This window comes from Erpetoichthys calabaricus, chromosome 1 (genome assembly GCF_900747795.2).
Source record: "Erpetoichthys calabaricus chromosome 1, fErpCal1.3, whole genome shotgun sequence".
NCBI lineage: Eukaryota > Metazoa > Chordata > Cladistia > Polypteriformes > Polypteridae > Erpetoichthys > Erpetoichthys calabaricus.
The window spans coordinates 35,590,488-35,610,187 of record NC_041394.2 but is presented as its reverse complement, the minus strand read 5'-3'; the positions used below and the strand labels follow the sequence as shown (position 1 = coordinate 35,610,187).

At 42.3% G+C, this 19,700-nt stretch overlaps 1 protein-coding gene across 5 annotated transcripts in view; it reads left to right on the top strand.

The window, feature by feature from the left end:
* Positions 1–16,796, top strand: part of LOC114648586 (PH and SEC7 domain-containing protein 2-like) — a 114,717-nt gene extending 97,921 nt beyond the window's left edge. For all 5 annotated transcript variants that reach the window (XM_051936253.1, XM_051936257.1, XM_051936247.1 and 2 more), the window contains 5 exons: positions 5,381–5,451; positions 5,532–5,677; positions 5,761–5,905; positions 6,240–6,383; positions 13,995–16,796. In XM_051936253.1, the coding sequence (XP_051792213.1) occupies positions 5,381–5,451; positions 5,532–5,677; positions 5,761–5,905; positions 6,240–6,383; positions 13,995–14,246 (758 nt within the window). In that variant the 3' untranslated portion in view covers positions 14,247–16,796. The remainder of the gene's footprint in view (positions 1–5,380; positions 5,452–5,531; positions 5,678–5,760; positions 5,906–6,239; positions 6,384–13,994) is intronic.
* Positions 16,797–19,700: the final 2,904 nt, after the last annotated feature.

Genomic DNA, 19,700 nt, shown 5'->3' with positions numbered 1-19,700 from the left:
AGTCCTTCAGGTGCCTTTTGGCAAACTCCAGGTGGGCTGCCATGTGCCTTTTACTAAGGAGTGGCTTCCGTCTGGCCACTCTACCATACAGGCCTGATTGGTGGATTGCTGCAGATGTTTGTCCTTCTGGAAGGTTCTCTTCTCTCCACAGAGGACCTCTGGAGCTCTGACAGAGTGACCTTTGGGTTCTTGGTCACCTCCCTGACTAAGGCCCTTCTCTCCCGTTTGCTCAGTTTAGATGGTCGGCCAGCTCTAGGAAGAGTCCTGGTGGTTTCGAACTTCTTCCACTTACGGATGATGGAGGCCACTGTGCTCATTGGGACCTTCAAAGCAGCAGAAATTTTTCTGTAACCTCCCCCAGATTTGTGCCTCGAGACAATCCTGTCTCGGAGGTCTACAGACAATTCCTTTGACTTCATGCTTGGTTTGTGCTCTGACATGAACTGTCAACTGTGGGACCTTATATAGACAGGTGTGTGCCTTTCCAAATCATGTCCAGTCAACTGAATTTACCACAAGTGGACTCCAATTAAGCTGCAGAAACATCTCAAGGATGATCAGGGGAAACAGGATGCACCTGAGCTCAATTTTAAGCTTCACAGCAAAGGCTGTGAATACTTATGTATATGTGCTTTCTCAATTTTTTTTTTTTTTTAATAAATTTGCAAAAATCTCAAGTAAACTTTTTTCACATTGTCATTATGGGGTGTTGTGTGTAGAATTCTGAGGAAAAAAATGAATTTAATCCATTTTGGAATAAGGCTGTAACATAACAAAATGTGAAAAAAGTGATGCGCTGTGAATACTTTCTGGATGCACTGTAGATGAGTAAGTGTAATATTCATAATAAAACCAAAATAATGTTTATTTTTTTGGTGGTAGTCCACTTTTAGGTTCACCGTGACATAGAAGACCCTCATACATTTCAAACACAGAGAAAACAGAGCTGGCATGACCCAATTACATGATTTTAAAGCAGAATAGAGAAAAAATGTGCACACATAACCAAAAACAAAGGTCAGCCCTATTGTTTCTAATTCTTGAAAGGCACCAGACTGAAGAGACCTGAGGATGATACAGTCAATAATAGTTCTCAGGCAGCCTTCCTGACCCCTTTAGCGCAGGTCATGTAAAAGGGACGCAGATGAGCCAGTGGGGTCAGCACAGAGTCCTGTACTCTACTGAGGTTAGCGAGTGAATGTTTGCTCCCTAATAGAGCCTGCTGTGTCTGGAGGTGAGAGGTGAATTGATGTGAAGACTCCTTGGTAAACCAGAGGCAGAGGGCAGGGAGAGAATGGCAGGCACACTGCTTTACCGTGGGTAAGCGGAAAAGCTCTCCCAGTGGGTTAGTTACCAATCATCTCTTGTATTGTTAGGCTCAATAGGCCAGTTATGGGTTCCTTCTGCTCTTTTGACTTTAGTTCTATTAGAATATATTTGTCTTATGCTGTCTTCCTTCTCCTTTCAAAGTTTGAAGCACCCCTTTGAATATCAAAAGATTAAAAAAATATGAAAATAGGCCCACAGTATACCTTTAAATACACAAGGTATCACATGAATGGATATGTCCTCACAGGTGGCGCCATGTTAGTGCTACTGCTTTGCAGTAAGGAGAATGTGGAAGATTGTGGGTTCGTTTCCCGGTTCCTCCCTGTGTGGATAGCGCTTTGAGTATTGAGAAAAGCGCTATATAAATGTAATGAGTTATTATTAATTATAGGTGAATCTTACAGTGTTTGTCATTGCCAATGCAAATATCTAATCAGAATTTCTGTATAATGCAAGGATTTACATTACATTTAATAATAATAATTCATTACATTTATATAGCACTTTTCTCAGTACTCAAAGCAATATCCACACAGGGAGGAACCGGGAAGCGAACCAACAATCTTCCACAGTCTCCTTACTGCAAAGCAGCAGCACTACCACTGCGTTTCACAACAAATATAAATATTCACACTATGTAAACATGCTTGGAGTGTATCACCTAAAAAGTACATGTGTAGAATTTTCTGCTTGGCCTCAGGAATGTCCCACTTTCCGGTCCAGCAGTAATCAGTGAGCATACTGGGAAACTATTTGTCATGCTCATCGCTGTCCACTCCAAGATTTTCTGGAAAAATTCTGGAAAGTTCTAAAATGTTAACAAATATAGTTAAAAAAATGTAATTCTTAATTTAACTTTTAAAAACCCACACACCTCGATAAGGGTTTATCAACTAAATGTATAGGCCTAAGAAAAGTTTCTGAAAGCAGCATGAAAAGGTACTTTTCATCACCCCTAAGTTGTTCTGCAAATAAATTTTTGTTGACCAGTGATATTAGAGAAAGCAAAATCCAAGATATTAGCTCAATTTAAAATACAACAATAGAAAGACAATTAAAAAGAACAACATGTATGGCCCAGGGGAATAAAAATGAAAAAATAGACAAGCTGTACATGTATTCTCACACAGCATATCCAGTCATATGAGTAGTAAAGAAATAGGTTAGAAAGTAGTGACTGTCCAACAGAGAAATGCCCCTTTAATACTGGATGCCTGCCTAAATATCAAAAGATTAAAATAAAAATCGAGCTTGGTTATGCAGCTCAACAGTGCCCCCTTGAGCATTATTAGGTAAAAATTGCAACTGTTCAGACCAAAAGCACACACACACTTGAAATATGTGAAAGGAACAAAAAGTTAGAAAAGATTCAACTGTACAACCCAGCATGGTCCCTTTAATGGCAGAAAATGGGAAATCATTTCGAAATGGCTGCCCGTAGCTTTGCTACAATGAGAAAAAGAGAAAAGCTTTTGAAAAGCAGCAGCTGTATGTCCCTCAAACGTGACAGGGAGAGAAAAACACCTACTAAAAAGTAAATGTGTAACTACTTAACAAGAGAGAAGTGAAAAATTGAAAGTGCGCAGCCAGTAAAGAGTTATGGTGAATTGAAATGAGTTGCTAGGAATTTGTGTTGGTGTCACGGTAAAAACTATTTCGGCCATTAATATGGTGCACAACAAACACAACCAATGCATAACACTATAGGACATTAGAATTGCACGCTTAGTTTAGGCTAGACAAAGGTGTTTGGGGATTGAAGATACACAGGTGAATCAAAACCCCTGGCTGACCAGAGTGTAAGCAACAGGAAAGAAGGCGATGGTTCATGCACTAAGTGACCACTACATTTTTCACAATGGTAATAACTGAGTGAGGTTTTTATCCAGATAAGTGTGGTCTTAAGTTATGTTGGCTGTTCGCTTCTTCAGCCAAGATGTGCAAATATTTGTACTGTAAGTCCCGAGATGATCCCAATTCCTGCTGTCCAAATAGCACACTTCGGTTTATGCTGTTGATGACCAAGGAGACACTCAAACCAAGAAGAGTCTGTTGCCCGACCTTCACTGTGATGCTGGAAATCCACTGTCAGGCTGTAAGTGGTGACAGAAGAGATCTTTCATTGTTTGCGGTAATCAGGCTACATCCACTAGAAGTCTAGAGGTGATGCATATTCCTGACTGCTTCAAATAATTAACATTCATAAATGTGCTACATTTTTCCTTTAATTGTTTATTGTGTTAAATAGAAGACAAACAAGCTAACTCAATCTGCTAACAAACCTTTGATTTTAAATTAATGTAGCATGAAAATATTAAATGCTTAATTAATGGAGAGAGAGAGAGAGAGGTACGCTGATACAGCGTATTGCCACACCTTTAGGATTAGGACCGAGTGCAGCCATGCAACGGGTGACACCTCAGCACCACACAAGTTCAGATGAAATGGAACAGTGGGAGACTTTTTATGGTGGCTGGAGTGCCACCAACCCCCAGGTTTTTCCCTGGGCTGGATGCAGATTAATGTCTTGCCCAGGATGGAGTGGAGTACAAAGTATTTCTGTTTATATATTGAGGCTATTTTGTATACTTACAGTATGAAGTCAAACTGTATTTTTTACTATTTTATAGATTTCACATTCTATAAAAAAAAGTAAAGGAGCAGAAACGTTTAAGTTTAAGTTTGATCTTCTTATCTCATTTGTTGTCAATACTCATGTGTTGGTTATTAATTCTAGCACGGATTATTGGTTTACTGTAGAATTGTGATTACAATTTGTGTTTTTGAGTATCATCTGACACACTGTACTTGCCACAGATGGAGCTGCTTTCAATGACTCCTTTATAAAAATGAATCAACACTGATTTGCAGAGCCTCATGCTGCAGACAGTGTGGGACTTTGTTGATGTAACTCAAGTACTGCATGCTCCAAATCCATTATGTCCATGGTAGGCACAGCAAGGGACACCCTTAAGTCAAGTGGCATGCTATGGACACCGAGGGGACTTCCCCTGTCCAAAAAGTCTAATAATGCTGAAAGCACGCTCCAAGACTGTAACCCTCCAGTCTTTAAAGTCCTTGAAATCTAATACCACTGGATGCATGCTATAAATCCTGAGGGGTGATGTTTATGTAACTTACGCCGCACCTTCTGGACCTACCTTTCAGATGGGCTTGCTGATTAGGATGGGTTAAACTTTTAATGGCAGAGCACTGCACTGTGGGTGTTCAAAACAACCCATAAGCCATCACGAACACATCGTATTGCAACACATTCTGTCCACTGCGGTTAACACATACTTTTTAAATTGCCTTTGCTTTTTGGTTTATTTTCATATTCATTTACTGCCACTTTTCACTGTATTTCTATTTATTAATTGTTTACATTTTTTCAAAATGTTTGTGTGACAAATGTACAATCATATATTTATAAAAATAGAAACCAACTCAGCTTTACCCATATTTCAGCTCTCCAAGCGCTTTGCCAGTACACTTGCTCACGGTGTATTTTCTTCACTTCCCAATTGGGAGACTTTCTTAGGGTTGGAGACTGAATCAGAAATTTTTGTTGTGTGCCTTAATTCCATGTGCATAAACCAAACTGTCACATTTCCTATGAAGAGTTTACGTTGTAGCAAATCAGACATATCCAACCCTTAAAAATACTAGTGAGTGACAATATACCTAGAAGGGCCAAAAAGTCAATAAAACCAAAGAATTGACAGTGTAGGTTAGGAGTACAGACACTTTGTGAGTGGCCGGTGGGCAAGTGGGAACATGCAGAACAGCAGTGCCACCTTGTGACATGTAACTGTTGTGCAGAGAATTCTGCCTTGAGCAGTCACTGCCTCCATTTTAACTCAGTTTTAACAGCCGTGTTTCCTCAAATCAAATTCTTTGATGGACTGGACAGAGTGTTCTCAGGACAGACTCCTGTCCCCCACAGCCCCGAACTGGATTAAGCAAGTTTGGAAATAACTGGATGTCATTTTATGTTATGATTATACTGTTAGTACTAACATACCATTTTGTCTTTGTTTCACTTTGTCAGCACCCTGGGGCAAGAGAAGCTGGAAGGTTTTTTATGCAGTTCTAAAAGGAATGGTGCTTTATTTGCAAAAGGTAAAAAAGTGAAAATGTGCTGCGCAACACAGTGCTAAGGCTCTATATTCTAGCCCAGCATTTCCTCTTTTGCTCCTCAGAATGAATGTAAGCCCAACTGGCAAAACTCTGAGGAGGTGATCAGCGTGCACCATGCCTTGGCTGAGCAAGCAGTGGACTACACCAAGAGACCCAACGTGTTTCGCCTGCAGACCGCTGACTGGAGAGTCTTCCTTTTCAAAGCATCGTGAGTGACATAGAGATGGTATATGGGAATGAGGCTTGAAATGAGTGAAATGTGGAAAGTCATTTGTGTCTTCTGCTTCTCAGGAACACTGAACAAATGAACTCATGGATCTGTCGGATTAATCTGGTGGCTGCTCTCTTTTCATCACCTCCATTCCCAGCGGCTGTTGGGTCACAGAAGAAATTTGTGAGGCCTATTCTCCCAGCGGCCCAGTCCAAAAACACACAGGTGTGCAAACTGTTAATGAACCTTTTGACCAAGAAGATCTTCTTTCAGTTCATAAGAACATCAGAAACTTGACAAATGAGAGGAGTCCATTCAGTTGCTCGATTGTTTAGCTAATAGCTACGCTGTTATAATATCTCATCCAGATACTTCATAAAGGTTGTCAAGGCTTCTACTTCAGCTTTTTGTTTTGTTAGTCTGTTCCTGTTTCCCACAACTCTTCTTCTTAACTTCTATAAATCAATGTTTTTATATACTGTAGCATACACCATGACTGACATTGCAAGGTGCTGTAGAAAACAGTTACAAGGTTACTCGTATTCTGTCCTCTTTTCAGGAAGAACAACTCACTGCTCATTCATCCTGGCTAGAGATTTTCACCTATGACCTTGAAGACCACCAGCAGAATCCACCTGAAGGGAAGAAAGGTCGCACGCGTGACTTGGATCACAGAGTTAAAGAAGAGTACCTGCAATACGAGGTGAGTGCCTGGACAGCCATAATGAAATGAAGATGAGAGAGAGGCATTTAAATAGTAAAGAGGGTTTAATGTCAAAGGGTTATCCATAAGATGCTCTCTCCTTCTCCAACAGGATCAAAATTACAAAGGTTTGTGACACAGAGTCCCTTAGGTACTTTATGCAATGTTTAACTTCTTTTTATACATTATGTTTTGGTCCTAAGTTGGATTCTAGGTTGAGGCTTCTGTGTGAAATTGGCAGAGTCTCTCCAAGTTTTCCCATGTTTCCTTTAATGGCCTATTTTGTTTAACATAATCAGTTTCTAATTGGACTCCTTATTTATGGGTAACCACATGGTCAAATACAATTGAAAATTATATTATGGCTGCTCTTGCTTCTTTGTGCAGGTGTTGCAGTCCTATAAATGCTTTACATCATCTGAACAGTAGATTGGATTTGGTGAACAACATGGATGTTCATTATAAAATGGCTAGGGTGAGCTGCTCTGTTTGAAGAGGCTCAGATCTAATTGGCACAACAAAATACTGGGGATGTTTAACTAGTCAATAGAAGCTGGTGGACTGTTCAAAGCTGTGGTCTGCTAGGGAAGTAACACCAGTTTTGGGGTTGCCAGACATCTGAATAACCTGATTGGGAAGGCCAGCTATATTATGGAGGCTGACCCTGGACTCTTTCGATACAATAGCAGTTAAGAGGATAATGGCAACATTACAGGCCCTAATGATTAATGCTTCCCATCAAGACCTTGACATATTGTCTTAGAGAATCTTTAGCCTAGCCACCAGCTTCCACTATGGTGCAGCAAGAGGTGCTGTTGGGCCAATGTTTTTTCTACAGCTATAATAATGTATCATGTCTCTTTCTATCATGCCCATCTTCCGTCTGGCAGTTATAACAGACATTGAAATAAGAACACTATACATTAAATGTGCACTGGATATTTCTGTGTACCTCTAGGTCTTGCACTTGTGTAGTTGTTTTAATTTTGCGTGATTTTCCACTAGGTCCATTTTCACTTCCTATCTATCTATCTATCTATCTATCTATCTATCTATCTATCTATCTATCTATCTATCTATCTATCTATCTATCTATCTATCTATCTATCTATCTATCTATCTATCTATCTATCTATCTATCTATCTATCTATCTATCTATCCATCCATCCATCTGTAGTGCCTTTCATATGTTTAATAAGTTGATAGTCTACTTTTTTTCTCTAATGGACTCTTTAAAAATGAGTGTTTTAGATTTCAAATCCTTTACATCCCCAAGGACTCTCTGCCTCTCAGCCCTCCCAAAATGCACTGAATGGGGTGGATAGAGACGTTCAGTGTAAAAAGGCCAGAGTGAACTATTCTATTTGAGGAGGCTTAGATCATTCAAACAGTGTGACAAGCTATGAGAGATTCTCTACCAGGATATAGATGCTAGTGTCAATGCTGTTCAGCAGCTATGGGGTTGTCAAATTTATGAATAAACTGATTGGGAAGGCCAGCATCTATACTGTGTGGTTAAAAGTTTGTTGACACCTGACCACATATGTGACCTTAATATACATCTATAACAGTCTGGGAAGACTTCCATTGTGGGAATGTGTGCCCATTCAATCAAAAGAGCATTTGTGAAGTCAGGTACTAATGTTGGACAAGAAGACTTGGCTCACAATAGGAGTTCTGATTCATCCCTGAAGTTTTCAATAGGGTTGATGTTATGATTCTGTGCAGGCCACTTAAGTTCCCCCATGTTTTATGGACCTGGCTTTATGCAGAGGGGTACAGTCATACTCAAATAGAAATTGTTTTCCTGGAACTTTTGCATCAAAGTTGGGAGCATAAAATTGTCTAAAATGTCTTTGCATGCTGTGGCATTAACAGTACCCTTCACTAGAATCAATGAGTCTATTCCAAATCCTAAAAAAAGACCCAGAAAATTATACCTACTACATGATACTTTGGGCACTATGCAGTCCAGGAGATGGTGTTCTCCTGGTATCCGCCAAACCAAACTTCATTCATGACATTCATGAAGAGCAATTCATCACTACAGAGAACACAATTTCTCTGCTCCAGAGTCTGAGGGCAGTGTGTTTTACACCACTCTAGCCTATGCTTGGCATTATGCATAATAATCTTAGGCTTCTGTGCAGCTGCTTAGCCATGGAAATCTATCTCATGAAGCCTCAAGGCACAATTCTTCTGGTGATGTTGCTTCCAGAGGCAGTTTGGACCTCTGTTGTGAGTGATGGAAGAGAGGACAGGTCATTTTTATACACTATGTTCTTCATCACTCAGTGGCCCCATTCTGTGAGTTTATGTGGTCTACCACTTCATGGCTGAGCTGTTGTTGCTCCTGGACACATCCACTTCACAATAATAGTACTTAACAGTTGACCACGGCAGATCTAACAGAGCAGAAATTTCACATACTGACTTGTGGCAAAGGCGGCATCTTATGATTGTGCTATTTTTAAAGTCAAGGAGCTTGTCAGAATGACCGATGCTACTGCCAATGTTTGTCAAAGGAGATTGCATCACTATGTGCCTGATTTTATGCAATAGACAACAGAATTTTTCAGCGTTTTGCTTCATATAATTTTTTTAGTGATTATGATAGATAACTTCTAGGTGAACAAAAACATAATTTCAGATTGACTGTGTCAAGTAGGGATTTGGGGAAATATAAAATGAATCTTTATTGAATTTAGTGTGTTTAATCACGTAATGATGCTGACACGCTGCATAAGTTCAACTGACCTAAAAGTGTTTTACTGCTGATTTTCATCTGTACCTATCATCTGATGTTTCTCATTTTTGTGTCCAATAATAGTTGGCCGGTGTTGATGGGTTCCACTTGTCCTGATACCATATTTCCATTGTTGCAATTTCCTGTTGAGACCTTTCTCCATGTTTGTCACTGACCATACTAAAATTAGTAGGGAAGAAGTACAATTGTGACTGCGGAAAGTGGACCTTTAGTGACCTTTAGTGTTGTAAACTTCATGATTTTGTATGCTTGAAGCATGTTGTCAACCAATTGAATTTAACTTGGTGCTCGCTTGGCCTGCCAGTACCTATCAGCTGCCTCCAGGGTCCCACAGGACAAAAGGGACCGGTAGGACTCCTTCTTCAGCTTGACGGCATCCTTCACCGTCGGTGTCCACCAACGGGTTCGGGGATTGCCGCCACGACAGGCACCGACCACCTTACGGCCACAGCTCCGGTCAGCTGCCTCAATAATAGAGGCACGGAACATGGCCCATTCGGACTCAATGTCCCCCACCTCCCTCGGGATGTGGTCGAAGTTCTGCCGGAGGTGGGAGTTGAAGCTACTTCTGACAGGGGGCTCTGCCAGACGTTCCCAGCAGACCCTCACAACACGTTTGGGCCTACCACGCCTGACTGGCATCCTCCCCCACCATCGAAGCCAACTCACCACTAGGTGGTGATCAGTTGACAGCTCCGCCCCTCTCTTCACCCGAGTGTCCAAGACATGTGGCCGCAAGTCCGACGACACGACCACAAAGTCGATCATCGACTGAGGCCTAGGGTGTCCTGGTGCCAAGTGCACATATGAACACCCCTATGCTTGAACATGGTGTTCGTTATGGACAATCCGTGACGAGCACAGAAGTCCAATAACAAAACACCACTCGGGTTCAGATCGGGGGGGCCATTCCTCCCAATCACGCCCTTCCAGGTCTCACTGTCATTGCCCACGTGAGCATTGAAGTCTCCCAGCAGAACGAGGGAGTCCCCAGAAGGTATGCCCTCTAGCACCCCCTCCAGGGACTCCAAAAAGGGTGGGTACTCTGAACTGCTGTTCGGTGCATACGCACAAACAACAGTTAGGACTCGTCCCCCCACCCGAAGGCGAAGGGAGGCTACCCTCTCGTCCACCGGGGTAAACCCCAATGTACAGGCTCCAAGTTGGGGGGCAATAAGTATACCCACACCCGCTCGGCGCCTCTCACCGGGGGCAACTCCAGAGTGGTACAGAGTCCAGCCCCTCTCAAGGAGTTTGGTTCCAGAGTCCAAGCTGTGCGTCGAGGTGAGTCTGACTATATCTAGCCGGAACCTCTCAACTTCGCGCACTAGCTCAGGCTCCTTCCCCTTCAGAGAGGTGACATTCCACGTCCCAAGAGCCAGCTTCTGTAGCCAAGGATCGGACCGCCAAGGTCCCCGCCTTTGGCGGCTTTGGTGGTTGCTGAGGCAAAAACTCGGGCGTGGGAGGAGTTTGGGGAGGCCATGGAGAACGACTTTCGGACGGCTTCGAGGAGATTCTGGTCCACCATCCGGCATCTCAGGAAGGGGAAGCAGTGCAGTGTCAACACTGTATATGGTGGGGATGGTGCGCTGCTGACCTCGACTCGGGACGTTGTGGGTCGGTGGGGGGAGTACTTCGAAGACCTCCTCAATCCCATTAACATGCCTTCCAATGAGGAAGCAGAGCCTGGGGACTCAGAGGTGGGCTCCCCCATCTCTGGGACTGAGGTCACCGAGGTGGTCAAAAAACTCCTTGGTGGCAGGGCCCCGGGGGTGGATGAGATACGCCCGGAGTTCCTCAAGGCTCTGGATGTTGTAGGACTGTCTTGGTTGACACGCCTTTGCAACATCGCATGGACATCAGGGACAGTGCCTCTGGATTGGCAGACTGGGGTGGTGGTCCCCCTCTTTAAGAAGGGGGATCGGAGGGTGTGTTCCAACTACAGAGGGATCACACTCCTCAGCCTCCCTTGAAAAGTCTATTCAGGGGTACTGGAGAGGAGGGTCCGTCAGATAGTCGAGCCTCGGATTCAAGAGGAACAGTGTGGTTTTCGTCCTGGTCGCGGAACAGTGGACCAGCTCTATACCCTTAGCAGGGTCCTGGAGGGTGCATGGGAGTTTGCCCAACCAGTCTACATGTGTTTTGTGGACTTGGAAAAGGCATTCGACTGTGTCCCTCAGGGAATCCTGTGGGGGGTACTCCGGGAGTATGGGGTACCGGACCCCCTGATAAGGGCTGTTCGGTCCCTGTACGATCGTTGCCAGAGCCTGGTCCGCATTGCCGGCAGTAAGTCGAACCCGTTTCCAGTGAGAGTTGGACTCCGCCAGGGCTGCCCTTTGTCACCGATTCTGTTCATAACTGTTATGGACAAAATTTCTAGGCGCAGCCAGGGCGTTGAGGGGGTCCGGTTTGGTGGGCTCAGGATTGGGTCACTGCTTTTTGCAGATGATGTTGTCCTGTTTGCTTCATCAGGCTGTGATCTTCAGCTCTCTCTGGATCGGTTCGCAGCCAAGTGTGAAGCGGCTGGGATGAGAATCAGCACCTCCAAATCCGAGACCATGGTCCTCAGCCGGAAAAGGGTGGAGTGCCCTCTCAGGGTTGGTAGCGAGATCCTGCCCCAAGTGGAGGAGTTCAAGTATCTCGGGGTCTTGTTCACGAGTGAGGGAAGAATGGAGCGTGAGATCGACAGGCGGATCAGTGCGGCATCCGCAGTAATGCGGGCGCTGCATCAGTCTGTCGTGGTGAAAAAGGAGCTGAGCCGCAAGGCGAAGCTCTCAATTTACCAGTCGATCTATGTTCCTACCCTCACCTATGGTCATGAGTTATGGGTAGTGACTGAAAGAACGAGATCGCGAATACAAGCAGCTGAAATGAGTTTCCTCCGCAGGGTGTCTGGGCTTTCCCTTAAAGATAGGGTGAGAAGCTCAGTCATCCGGGAGGGGCTCAGAGTAGAGCCGCTGCTCCTCCGCATCGAGAGGAGTCAGATGAGGTGGCTCGGGCATCTGATCAGGATGCCTCCTGGACGCCTCCCTGGTGAGGTGTTCCAGGCACGTCTAACCGGGAGGAGGCCCCGGGGAAGACCCAGGACACGTTGGAGGGACTATGTCTCTCGACTGGCCTGGGAATGCCTTGGGATTCTCCCGGAAGAGCTAGAAGAAGTGGCCGGGGAGAGGGAAGTCTGGGCATCTCTGCTCAAGCTGCTGCCCCCGCAGCCCGACCTTGGATAAGCGGGAGACAATGGATGGACAATGGATGGCTCTGTAATTGTCAAAAAATTCTCAACCATGTCCTTGAATGCCTTCTATGTGATTTCATCTGGCCCTTCTAGCAGATCTTTGAACCGCTTGTCATTGGTGATGCGCCTGATTGGAGGTCCAACAAAAATGTCTTTCCTTAATCTTAGCATCAGTTATTCATAGAAACATCTGTCTCAAATATTTAAATCTTTCACCTTCTTTGTTCATCGCATTTTTTTTATCCATCCATGTTTTATACAAACAGTAGGCAAGTGATTTATGTGCCATACTTTTTGCCCTGAAGCCAAAAACTTACAAAGTGGCCAGTTCTTCATAATCTAATGAGGCTCTTTAGCACGGCTGTCCAATTTGAAAATGAAACAACAGTTCTTGGGATATCTGAGCTGCATCCCCAAGAGGAGTCCACTACTTTTGGATAGCCACAGATGTTCAAAGTAGCAGTTGGTGTACTGCATATTTATATTTATAATATGAGAGTAAATTAATAAAAAAAAAGTAAGCAATTGCAATAAAATGGTACATGATAGAAACATTTAAAGGTGCTTTTTGTGACCATTGGGCTAAAATCTGTAAGGTACACCCGAAAGTGTTTTGGAAGCAAAATCTTTAGTGTCCGGTGAAATGGGTGTGACTAAAACACCTGAACTCAAGGTGTGTCCACACACTTTTAGCTCTATCTATCTATCTATCTATCTATCTATCTATCTATCTATCTATCTATCTATCTATCTATCTATCTATCTATCTATCTATCTATCTATCTATCTATCTATCTATCTATTGTTGCACCCGGACGGGGCTCACACCCAGCCGGGACGCCCAGGAAGACAGGAGGAGAGCTCATTCCTCCTCCAGACCGCGAGGGGGAGTCCGTCCTGGTTGTATTGGGGGCCACAGGTACAGAGCTTGGAAGCTCTACCCTGTAGGGGCCCATGGCCACCGCCAGGGGGCGCCCCGATGCCTTGGGGACCCTGGACCCCAGCGCTTCTGTCATAAAATTGTGCTAATAAAAGCCAGCTGCACTACAGAATTATACTAACAGAATCCCCCTGGGATTAATAAAGTATCTATCTATCTATCTATCTATCTATCTATCTATCTATCTATCTATCTATCTATCTATCTATCTATCTATCTATCTATCTATCTATCTATCTATCTATCTATCTATCTGTAATAGAGAAAGCACACTGCTTATTTTTTCCCTTTTGTCAGGCAGAGAACCAAAAGTGGCTGATCACTTTATCTATTGCAGACATGTCTATTCTTAGAATAAGGAAAGTATAAGGTCAAGATAAGACCTGAGGAAGTCTCCCTATATTTAGAACCAGATGCGACATCACATTTAAAACAATCACAGTCTTTACTGATTCACAAGGAAGTGAGATTTTAGTGTTCAATAAGGTCAGAACATCTGGCTTCATCCCCTCTAAACATGTTATTCTAAAGAATCATTGCACTAGTGCTAATGCCACTGCATTGTCTCAGTGATGATGTGAGTATACCCCTCTTGAACATTACACTTAAATATTAAGCTTTATCCTGTGTAGCTGCCTTATGTGCATCTGTCTTCATCTCTCTTTCAGAAAAGCCGATATGAAGTCTATGTGAATCTGCTACAGGCTAAGAAGAAGATGCTCACTGAAGACCTGGATCATTTTGACACCTTGGTGTGTGATGCGGTTGAAACTGAAGAAGCCTCACTTCAGAAATCTCATTCCAGCCCATCACTCAACCTGGAGTCAGCTGCTCCAATAGTCAAAGTTAAAAGAAATATTTCTGAAAGACGTACCTACAGGAAAATAATTGTGCCACGTCGAAACAGAGACCTGCTTTGATGAAGGTTCATAGCAGTAGTGTGCTCACTGTTTTTCCATAGCAAACAAGTGTTCCCACATATAAACAAAAGTGTCCAGTAAGTCTTCCAGAAGTGTCCAGTAAGTCTTCCATTTGCACTTGACACTGTACCAAAACTTCCCAGCTGTGATGGTTTTCTCTTTTTTATAAGTCTCCTAGGCATAGGTTAAGTTCACTTACGGCATATCTAGAGACAGGAGATCAATGATCATACAAAGAAGCAAGAAATGTAGTGAACGTTTTAAAAAATGCAGTCCCCAAATTTAAATGATTAAAGAAATCACTTTCAAACAATCTCCTTTGGCCAAACTGACTTTCAAAGAGAGTGTTCTGTCAACTACTAACACCCACCATAACCTTCTTTCACAATACCATCCATTCTGGTCAGAGTTAGTAGAGAAATGGGGCATAAAACAGCAACCAGCTCTGGACAAATGGCCAGTGACCACAGGTCTGTGCCACTGTCTGACACTTTACAAGCATCAATAAACAGCCTTTTTATTTGGTGTAGTTCCCTGGTCGAGAGAGCATGATTCTCTGACAATGCATGGTTTGAACCAAGCAACCATCCGTTTACCAAACAAACAAACTAACCTTATTTTATAGAAGGCCTTTCAATAGTGAACACCAGCCCCAGGTATTTTTCAAGAACAGAACTAGACTTGAGCACAGGCTCATAAATTGACTTGTTCAGGGTCGCACAGTGAACCAAGGGTAGATACTGAACTGGCAGTCTTTTGTTTTATAGACCAATCCTTGAGTTGCTATGCCACATAGCCTAGATGGCGAAAGAGGTCTGTTGTTTTTGGTGCCTTCCAATAGTCAACAATATCGCAAGGCATTGAACAAATACAGATCCTAAATAGTTCTATTGTTTTTATATACATTTTACAATATACATATACAATACACAATTTAAAGATGACAATAGGCAGGTTGCATGACTCACACAGGGTCAAACAATTCTGAAAATACAGAGAATGAACTGATCAATTTTATAATTTATTTATTTTTTTTTATAGAATTCGGATGTCTTAGCCATTAGGTCATCTTCCTAAATAACTAAATACCCTTTCTATTTAGTGCCTTCCAATAATGATCACTCTACCACAAGTCTTAATAAGCACTTTTTTTTATTTTTTACAGCTATAGGTGAAATATTTGTATGTATTTTCTACCATTGGCGCATGGCTCAGCTTCACACACACATTTACATTCACTAAAACAAGGTAAATAACATGGTTAAAGCATAAAACTTGCCTGTTAAAATCCTGCAGTTAAATGGACAGATCCACTTATGGAGTAACACTTCAGCGTCATTAACCTGCACTGAAAACATGGCCACATACCCAGGTTTCTCACCGAGAAATGTACATTTGTTAGCATGGTTTCTCAGAGACTATCATCCTCGCAAATATTTCTGAAATTGGGTTTCTGTAAATAATCAAGTTATTCAAGTGTATGCAAACACACTCACGGGGAGACAGAGACCTGGCAGCCTTACAGTCTGTACTGCACATCTTAACCACTAGGGGTGGGTGGCCAAACTGCCTGCCTCGTTTGGAGTTGCCTAACCAGCTACTTGTTCTCACTAATACAATGTTAGAATGTCTGCACTGTGAATGTGGGTACTATCTGGCTTGTCTCACTTGTAAAGAAAGCATGTTAAGTCAGTTACTTGGAAAGAAATGTCTGGAAGACCATATCACCACCAAATAAATACCCATCAGCCGGTCATTTAGATGAGCAATTAAAAGTTGTGCCTTCTCTATTGGCTCTTACCTTTTCAACACCCAGTAGGTTCACAGCAGTGGAGGCCTGGTGCTAATGGGCTGTTTCCTTGCACTTTGCCTTTAACAAAATGGTCATGCATTGTATGCTTTGGCTAGTCATTTTCATGTGTTCTTACGTTATTCTTGCCAACGATTCCTCCTGGAAAACATTTTGTTCAACTGAGCTACTCTCTTCACCCTTTATGTATATGAAGGGGGTTGCTTTTGAGAAACCTTCAGCTTCAGAACTGTTGGATGGTGAACATTTTCTTTCTTTTTACTTCTGAATATTCATCATTGCTGGTTGAGGATGTTACGGTCAGTTTATTTGTGGCTTCATCACCATGCACCATTCCTAACGACAGCCAGCCGTTCAGCCCAGCATAACATCTAAAGCCTTGCTCATGTAATGTTTAAAAAAATATTATCAAGACAACACAAATTGGAAGCTGGGCATGACAGCATAAACAAATACACTGGAAATAAACATCAACAGAAGACTATGTGAAGACAGAGGCAGCCATAAATGAACATACAGGCTCCATGAATCCAGACGTGAATGCACTTTGCTTTATCTCAGGGATTTCTAATTTTGTGCAGGGGTCCAATGTCAGGACTTGGACGTTTTATTTTTACTTTGACACAAGTAGTTGTATCTGTAATGTAACTCTTGACTCTCTCTTAAATGAAGGATTCCTTGGCTACTGTGACTGGCATTGCTTATTTAAAATTAAACTTGAATGAATGCAGAAACCCAGAGAGACCTGTCTCCTTTCTTATAGCTGTAAAGATGTAGTTTGTTTATGGATTTAACAGGACTGTAAGTTGTAAGTTGTTCTTCAAACCAGCATGCTTGAAATGTCCTTTATTTTCTTGCCTCCACTCACTGGAGCACATTTCTTTTTATTGGCACTGTATAAGATAGACCTCTGTAATGGCCTACATATTAGAAATGCTGTGGAGAGTCAACACTACACCATTAGTACACTTCTTTTCTTCATCCACCTGGATAGTGGGAAGTGCTGCTTAGATTGGACAAACTGAACAAATCACAAGGACCAGATAACTTTCATCTTCGAATATTTAAAGAGGTTAGAGAGTGCATTCATAAACACTTGATGTATATTTTTCAAAAGTCACTGCAAACTGGGGAAATTCCTAAGGACTGGAAAATGTCAAATATTATCCCATTATGTAAAACCAGTAACGGTGCCAGTGAATACACTTGACTTGACCATGCTCCATTGACCCTTGACCTTCATTGACCATATACTGTATGTGTATAATGATTTAAGATATGAAGAGGTAGGGTAAGTGATGGCAAAGGTGGTAGCAATGAGTATGACGCCCGTACACACGCGCCGCACAGCTGCCCTGCTGCTCGTTGCTGAGAGTTGATTCTACAAATAAAATAAAAATACAAAGAGTAATAATTCCAAAACTGTTCACTTTTAATATAAAGCTGTAGTGCAGAGTTTCAGTGTAGTATATGTGTACCAAATTTCAGACTACAGGTCATTTGATTTTTGACCTTGACCTTCCTGGGTTGACCTTTGACCTTGGTGCTCAATCATCACCACAAAAGCGGGTAGTAGAGGTCACATGTTATATATGTACCAAATTTCAGGTCAATAGGTCAAACGGCTTGCGAGCTACAGGTGATTTAAAATCCTGGACAGACAAACAGACAGCCACGGTAGCGTACTATATAAGAAGATGGGGGATCTGGCTGATCCAAGTAACTATAGGCCAGTAAGCCTGCCATGCATCATGGGTAAATTAATAGAAGGAATTATTGAGGAAAAGGTGGAGCAATTGATGTCTAGAACAGGAGTGTTGCTGAACACTCAACATTCAGATGAAGGAGGTCGTGTTTTACTAACATGCAGGATTTTCATAAGGAAGCAATAGAAGCATATGAGCAGAGAGGTGCATATGCATTTTAACATTTGCAATCACTTAAAAGATGTCCATTTGGAGATTAGGGGGATTTCAGTTCAAGGTCTGTTTTATTCTATTCTATTCAGCTAAATTATATAGAAGCAGTCACTATAAGCAGAGAGCTAGACTGAGTGCAGCACAGCAAAGCCATCTTCTTTATATCATGTGTTAGGGATTATCTTCACTTGTTGGTGGCTCTTCTCCTTTCCTCAGATTGTATTTTTATACAGTTTTGGAATGTCCTTCAACATACTTATCTAATCAGGTAGAAGTATATGTTTTTTTTCCTTGGATACAGTTTATACAATGTAAGGTTATGCAGTATACCAGTAGTGAAAACGTATCAAAAACCCAATTTTTAAAATGCTATGGAGCCAGCAGTTTAGTTCTTTTAATGCAATACAATACAATTTATTTTTTTGTATAGCCCAAAATCACAGAAGAAGTGGCACAATGGGCTTTAACAGGCCCTGCCTCTTGACAGCCCCCCAGCCTCAACTCTCTAAGAAGACAAGGAAAAACTCCCAAAAAATCCCTTGTATGGAAAAAAATGGAAGAAACCTTGGGAAAGGCAGTTCAAAAAGAGACCCCTTTCCAGGTAGTCTGGGCGTGCAGTGGGTGTCAAAAAGAAGGGGGTCAATACAATACAATACACAGAACAGAACAAATCCTCAGAAGTACGGAGCAGAATTTAACAGTAGATTATATCACATAATAAGATTTGGATTTGTTTAGAGTCCTGGAGACCTCAGCCATCAAGCTGCCTCTCCCATTTGGCCATTCCACAGCTGAAACAGCACTGGGCCAGCCAATCCGATGAAAGGACCCCTCTTTCCCACGATTCATGCAATCCTCCATCAGGGATGACTTTACCTTAGGCAGGCAAAACAACTTGGCAGGTAGGCCGTGGCACCAAGTGTCACATTTGAGTACCGAGAAGAGAAACAGAAGAGGTGAGGGTTAGTAACAAATTAGAACTATCATGTTACTTATGTTTTAGTGCTAATGACTAACAACAGAGATGCAGTCTGTACAGTTAATCAGCAGCTCTAGTCAGGGTGTGCTAAACTGAAGTAGTGAGTCTTCAGCCGGGATCTTTTGATATCAGAACTATATGGTAGGTTTAAAGAGCTTGTGTTAAGCACTTGGTTCTTCTGCTTCGTGCTGAAAAATTCAAAAGGGTAACAATGGAGTGCACCAAAATACCCAATTGCGGAGGGACATGCGCATTTATGCTGCACAACAGGGAAGCATGAGAGTGTGCACCAAAGTGGCTGGAATGAGATGGCGGTAAAGGGGAAAGTATTTGTTATTTGCTTCATTGTTATTTCATCAAAACTTTAGTACCAATCCGACACTTAGTCTTCACTACAGCAGGCTATCAAATAATTACCCCAGTACACGTTTATTATGTTTCTATTTTCATATCTCAGTGATATTTTGAAATCTCACAGTTGCATCCCTGATCATAAGACAATGGATCCCCTGCCATAATGTTATAATTTGTGTTCATTTGAAATGACATTCTCATCTATTGGAGTTCTTTTTATGACATATTAAATGTTCAAATATTTTTGTGGGGTTATAGAACCTAATTCTGGCGTCAACTTTTTGAAAGTTATTCATTTTTCATGTCTTTTTGCGACACCATCTTTGGATTTCTGGGCATCGCCATTTTGAGCAGCAGTTGTGCAAGGAGTTGACGTTTCACTGATATGAGAT